Consider the following 6492-nt stretch of genomic DNA (forward strand, 5'->3'; position numbering starts at 1 on the left):
GTGTGAGTGTGACCGTTTTTAGTTCGGAAATGTCTTAGAATTAATGTGTACTAATTTTGTTATCGTTGGCCTTCCCTGCGCTAGACCATTGCCATCTCTTTTTCTTCCTAACCTACGTGGGAAAACATCGCGTTTTACCGTCGGTGTCGCGTATAATCAATAGAAAGTGAGAAATGGTGGGTAATAAAAGCGATATAGTAGAAAAAACGCATAATTTCGTTTATGTGCATGTTGTTCAGAGCAATAGTTTCCGAAAACAGCATCAGATGGGCTTGCGAATTGCCGATTTAAAACTTTAGTTTCGTTCAGTACCCGAGCCCGTCCTCCACAATATATGTTTTTCTCAATGGTGTTTGCAGGGTTTCGTCAAGGTAGTCAAGAACAAGCAGTACTTCAAGCGGTATCAAGTTAAATTCCGCAGGCGTCGTGAGGGCAAGACCGATTACTATGCCAGGAAGCGTCTGACTTTCCAGGACAAGAACAAGTACAACACTCCCAAGTACCGCCTGATTGTGCGTTTGTCCAACAAGGACATTACCGTGCAGATTGCCTATGCTCGCATTGAAGGTGACCGCGTTGTGTGCGCTGCCTACTCCCATGAGTTGCCGAAATATGGCATCAAGGTGAGCAGTCGTGAATATAATAATACTTGACAATTTAATAACGAGTGAATAAATACTCAATTTAAAACACCAAAAATGTAGGTCGGTTTAACCAACTACGCCGCTGCCTATTGCACTGGCCTTTTGGTGGCTCGTCGTGTGCTTAACAAGTTGGGATTGGACTCACTATACGCCGGCTGCACTGAGGTTACTGGCGAGGAATACAACGTTGAGCCTGTCGATGAAGGTCCAGGTGCATTCCGTTGTTACTTGGATGTCGGTTTGGCGCGCACCACAACCGGTGCCCGTGTCTTTGGCGCCATGAAGGGCGCTGTCGATGGTGGTTTGAACATCCCACACTCGGTGAAGCGTTTCCCCGGCTATTCCGCTGAGACCAAGAGTTTCAATGCTGACGTCCATCGCGCTCACATTTTCGGTCAGCATGTTGCTGACTACATGCGTACCTTGGAGGAGGAGGATGAGGAGAGCTTCAAGCGCCAGTTCAGCCGTTATATAAAGCTGGGCATCCGTGCTGATGATGTAAGTATTGTGCGCAAATGATTGTCACGTCCACTTTCAAAATTACCGCTGCAATTTCTATTCTAAATGCGGCTGTGCCATCTGTGGACCACATTAAAGCTCGTAGACCTAAGTTCGAAGCTCATTCCGTTTATTGGTTTGCGCTTCCTGTTATGGTTTCACATTACTTTTAATTACTTACAATTGAACGGCTGTTTTCATTGGGTTAGCTAACCTTAATAAATGTTTATTTCAATTCCAGATTGAGGATATCTACAAGAAAGCCCACCAGGCCATTCGCAACGACCCAGGCCACACGGCTGCCGCTCCAAAGTCTGGTGCTTCGAAGAAGAGGTGGAATGCCAAGAAACTCACGAACGAGCAGCGCAAGACTAAGATTGCCGCACATAAGGCCGCCTATGTGGCTAAGCTCCAGTCTGAGACTGAGGCCTAAACAACAGCAGTTTCTATTGGTAGTTTGAAAGAAATAAAAATGGAAATCAATTGTATTATTTACAATTGCCAATATGTCATAAATGTTTCTTTAATTTTACAAAATCTTGTCTTTTAATGGTCATCTCGGTGTTGACATCAGCACATATTTTGAGGATGTTTGTAATTTTGGGCAGCAGTGCACTATACTGGAGGAATACATTGGCTTATGAAATTTAACTATCCATTTATGTGAACGCAAATATTAATCAGTTTGGGAAGAAGAGTGAAATCAGGTAAGTCTTAATTTTTTAACGACTTAAGTATCCTTTTATATTATAATGAATATAAAATGTTAATTATAAAATTATTATTTTTGATAAAAATCGACATTTAAAAGTATGGGTATTTATACCCTGTGCCCAAAGGGTGAAAGGGTATACTAGTTTTGTGCGAATGTATGTAACAGACCCAACAAAGTATATATATTTTTGATCTGGATGACAAGTCAAATCGATTTACGTCTGTCCGTCCGTCTGGACGAGCGCATGGATCTCTGGAGTTACAAGAGCTATAGTTACCAAACTTGGTATCCAGGTGTCCATAAGCCCTAGGCAGGTCAAGTTTGTTTTTTTATTCTCCCACTCCACCGCTATTTTGGATTTTTTTATAACTTCTGTAATTCTTCGAATATTGAAATGTACATCCAGTTAGTGCTTGTGTGTCCGTATGCCAAGTTTCATTGATAGGTTGATTAGGTAGAAAGTTGAAGCCATAAATATATATGCCCAAGCTCTGCCGGCAACTGTGGTTGCTGCTTTGATTTATTTCTTTACTGTATACAAGCATTTATTTCTTTACACGCATACACATCATTCTGATGTAAATGTATGCTGTTAATTATTTTTTTGCGGGGTGGTACAGGGTATTTAAGAGTTCAGCTCGGTTGGCTTTAGCATTCCTTTCTTTCGGCTCAATAAGTTTTATTTATATATTCCCAAGAAAAAAGGATCGAATTTGTATTCAAATATGCATTTATTTGTTTAAGTTATGTTGTTATAATACTTATTTATATGTACATATAAATTGTATTTAAACTGTTCGCACTTAATACTAATATTGTTTTGCAAACGCAAGGGTTTAATTATGCAGTTATGTGCCCTTACACATTCTAACGAACGTAATTTAGATGCTGTGCTGCCCCGCCCACTAACCGCTATTTTCGTGTAATTATGGGTCTATTTTAATTTATCGAAATATGCTATAACACTTAGACATAATTCGGGAAAATTGCTAATTTACATTGTATGAATAAATTATGTTATTTTCGTTTGTTTACAGAAACAAATAGCATTGTTAGGATTATATTTTTTCAAAAATATTACCCAAATTCGTGGATCTTAAAAAATTATACCTACGAAAAAGAACGGAAATCTATATGTTTATCCTTATTTGTGTCCTAAATAGTAATGCTAATACGATCCATCATGCCAGATTATTTACATTTAATAATTTGCATGCTCTCTATATCTCAATAGGGCGTCGTTGCATTGAATGCGGTGTCGCCGCAATGCAGCTGTTGTTGGGATTGGGACTGGTAGTAGTATCCTCCAGCTGTCTGCTGATAATTTTGCGGCCCGTACTGCTGTTGCTGATTTGAATACTCTGCACTGGGGTGCGTTGTGGTTGTTGTCGACGTTTTTGCATTGCTGTTAGCGTTTGTTGCTCTTATCTATAAGCCTCCGATGATAACCTCCGTCTGCGCATCGTCATCCATATCGGGGAGTTCCTGCTTGTGTACCACCATGCTATCGGTTCCGGCGGGTTGCCGTGGCGCAGTCTGTCCGTATTTCTGATGTATGCCGCGATGACGCTTAAGTGCAAAGCGATCAGCAAAGGCGGCTGAGCAGATTTCACATTTGTATGGTTTTTCGCCAGAGTGCACCTTGGCGTGGTTCTTGAGATGAGCCGCCTGTGAGAATGCTGAGCCGCATATTTCACACTTGTAAGGCTTTTCACCAGTATGAATACGTCTATGGTTCCAGAGCGTGGCATGACGGGCAAAGCCCTTATCACACACACCACACACATATGGACGTTCGCCGCTGTGGGTCCGTTCGTGATTCTTGAGATGCGGCGACTGTGAGAACTGCATGCCACACGTTTGACATCTGAAAATATAAAGTGTATAAGCGCAAGTTCCATAACACTATGCAAAACTATTAAGGCAATTAAAGAACATCAACATCATATTTTTCATTCGAACAATATTTAAGAAAGCAATGTGTGCCGAAACAAAAAAGCTGTTTTACATTCGAAAAGTTGCACATACTTGTAAGGCTTTTCACCAGTATGTATGCGCGCATGATTCTTCAGATAGACTGCTTTAGCAAAGGCCAATCCGCAGATTGTGCACTTATAGTTCTTTTCACCACTGTGTAGCTTTTTGTGCGACCACAAACTGGAATAACGGGAGAAGAGGCCTCCGCAAATGTTGCAGACATGTGGTTTGTTTGGATTCCTGTGTGTTAAATTTAATTAGTCTTTGACTCTGTATTTTGGACCTGCTGCTGCAGGTGGCAGCACTTACTCTGATTTCACAGTCACTGGTGATTGCTTGACGGATGTGCCCGCGTTATGCGTCTGCTGCGGTTGCTGTTGGCCGACCATAACAACCCCGGACCCATTGCACTTTTGGCATTTTGTCAGCTGCTGGGAATTGCGTTTCTTGACAGGATGATGGCCAGCTGGTGTTGTTGTTGTTTCACGTTTGGGTGTGGTGCCTGTGGTGCCAGTCTGTTGTGCCACAATCTGTTGCAGCTGCGCTTGCGCTTGCGGTGTGGTTGATATGATTTGGACAGGGTGTGCCATTGAACCTGCAAAAAGTACATTTAATAACGTATAATTCGCCATTCCCATTTCTACTCACCATCGGGTGTGACAAAAATCTGTTGCTGCTGTTGTTGCTGTTGCTGCCCCGCCTGTTCATTTTGCATGCAGGTCTCGCAACGCACTTGTTTCTGGCCTTTGCGCTTTGATTGCTGCATTATGGCATTACCGCAACTGATGCACTTACTGGTATGCATACCCTTTTGGTTTCCCGAGTCGTGCTGCTGCTGCTGTGGAGCCTGTTGAAGCTGTTGTTGCTGCATCACAGATTGCTGAACTGGCTCGAGTGCATCGGAAGACACAATTTGTATCTGGCCCATTTGGCCATTCTCAGTTATAATGTTCTGTGTTTGCACCAGACCCTGCGCGTTCACTACCGTTATAGCGTCCTGTTGCTGAGCGTTGTGCTGCTGCTGTTGATCCGTGCCGTCAGTATGGGTACGCTTGTGGGCGTTGAGGAGCGCTAAATGTGGAAACATGGCCGCACAGACATCGCACTTGAAACTAATATTGGATATTGTGTTCTGCAGCGGCGATATAGTCTGTGGATGTGTGGAGAAAGACTGCTTAAGGTGGTGGTTGCAGATCTGTGGCTAAGATTACATGCACTTACCGCTGCTATGGGCTTATTTTGATTTACAATCTGTATGCGACCCTGTGCATCTACTGTGGCTATGCCCAAAGCGGTGCCCTGGTTAAGCGGCATACCATTGACAAGAGCATAGTTGTATCCACCCACGGGCTGTGCTATATAGCAAGTCTTGTTGTCATCTGTTGTGGCAAGCTGTGCCAAGTTGACAGTGGCGGCGTTGCCCTGTAGTATAAATAGATGTGTAAGGACTAAGCATATTGCTTATGAGCTCATAAACTTACATTTGTTGTGTAGTAGAAAGTAGGCTGTTCAGCTTTCTGACCCTCAATCTTCGGTTGTTTCAGTATGGTGCCATCTGCTGTTTGATACTGTATGGTTGCCGGCTGCCCATTAATGGCATTCGTTGTAAATATTATATTCTTGGTGAGGTCCTCCATTATATGCGCAGTCCTCTAAAATACGTGATATAGTATTTGAATAATTAAATATTTCGCTGAACAATATGAAATTTAATCATTTATTACTGTGCCCGTTTTACAGCACTATCAGATATTGTGAGAATGGGATAACACTATGAGCACATACGCCATTTCACACACGCACGCGAGTCGAAAACGGACGATTAAAAATGGCGACGATGAGACAAAAAATGTGTACTCAATAGAAATGTAACACTTTATTTTTAATAAACCATAAATTCCATAAATATACACACAATTGTATGTTACTGCCATTCGTCTGGATACATTTCTTATATATATACGTAGATGTTAAACAAATTTCTGAGCATATCATGTGCCTGGTTTAAATTTGGTTTTACCTTTTACGCAACCAACAGCAAATGTTTCGGATACTTTTAACACCAGATAGCACACAGCGTAAAATTGTAACTCAATGTTCATATAATGCCACAGTAATTCTTTGTGCGGTGTCAGCGCAATGCGCAACCGGCAACGAAATTATTGTCCACTTTATTTTGTTTGGAATGAAAGAAACTCTTTATTATTGTTTTTTCTTTCTCTAACAAATTCCAGCACAAAAACTACGCATGAGACGGCAAAATAATAACGAAATTGCTGCCCGTTTATTCTTACGCAAAGAAGCACACGAAACGACTGAGTAATAAGTTCGAAAGTGACGACGCCAACTCTGAAGAGAGACAGCGAAAAACACTGTGTATAAGTGTTGGAGAGCACTGTAATGTTTCGATAACAATATGACGATGTCGCCGCGCGTTTGTGATTGTTAAAAGGGCCAATAAACTCAAAAGAATTGTGACGTTAATTTGTATAGAAGATGCGGACTTATATGAACCTAAAAATAGTTATTGTCAAGGTAAGCACGGTTGTATTGATCATTTTTTATGGTTTTTTTTATGACTCCCTTTTTTGAAATTGATCTTGTTTGTTGCATGCGTACATACATGTCTATATGCACTAGCGCACATGTACATACATA

General features: G+C 41.6%; 2 protein-coding genes across 2 annotated transcripts; one reads left to right on the plus strand and one right to left on the minus strand.

The window, feature by feature from the left end:
* The first annotated feature begins 56 nt into the window (after positions 1-56).
* On the plus strand, positions 57-1658 carry LOC115626275 (60S ribosomal protein L5). Its single transcript, XM_030521598.1, has 4 exons — positions 57-176; positions 360-623; positions 705-1142; positions 1384-1658. The coding sequence occupies exons 1-4, from the start codon at positions 174-176 to the stop codon at positions 1573-1575; spliced, it is 897 nt and encodes a 298-aa protein (XP_030377458.1). The 5' UTR covers positions 57-173; the 3' UTR covers positions 1576-1658.
* A 911-nt stretch (positions 1659-2569) lies between these two features.
* Positions 2570-6118, minus strand: LOC115626298 (zinc finger protein 260). Its single transcript, XM_030521625.1, has 7 exons — positions 5855-6118; positions 5316-5486; positions 5056-5256; positions 4483-5005; positions 4144-4429; positions 3886-4074; positions 2570-3724 (listed from the first exon to the last, which is right to left on the minus strand). The coding sequence occupies exons 2-7, from the start codon at positions 5469-5471 to the stop codon at positions 3286-3288; spliced, it is 1794 nt and encodes a 597-aa protein (XP_030377485.1). The 5' UTR covers positions 5472-5486; positions 5855-6118; the 3' UTR covers positions 2570-3285.
* Positions 6119-6492: the final 374 nt, after the last annotated feature.

Source organism: Scaptodrosophila lebanonensis, unplaced genomic scaffold, assembly GCF_003285725.1.
Source record: "Scaptodrosophila lebanonensis strain 11010-0011.00,11010-0021.00 unplaced genomic scaffold, SlebRS2 tig00000085-arrow-pilon, whole genome shotgun sequence".
NCBI classification, from domain to species: Eukaryota; Metazoa; Arthropoda; class Insecta; order Diptera; family Drosophilidae; genus Scaptodrosophila; species Scaptodrosophila lebanonensis.

Coding starts and splice junctions, on each gene's coding strand:
- LOC115626298 (XM_030521625.1), bottom strand. CDS start 5,471: ATGGAGGACCTCACCAAGAATATAATATTTACAACGAATGCCATTAAT. Junction 5,257..5,315: donor CTTTCTACTACACAACAAAT/GTAAGTTTATGA, acceptor TTTATACTACAG/GGCAACGCCGCCACTGTCAA. Junction 4,075..4,143: donor CCAGTGACTGTGAAATCAGA/GTAAGTGCTGCC, acceptor TTTAACACACAG/GAATCCAAACAAACCACATG.
- LOC115626275 (XM_030521598.1), top strand. Junction 624..704: donor TGCCGAAATATGGCATCAAG/GTGAGCAGTCGT, acceptor CCAAAAATGTAG/GTCGGTTTAACCAACTACGC. Junction 1,143..1,383: donor TGGGCATCCGTGCTGATGAT/GTAAGTATTGTG, acceptor TTTCAATTCCAG/ATTGAGGATATCTACAAGAA.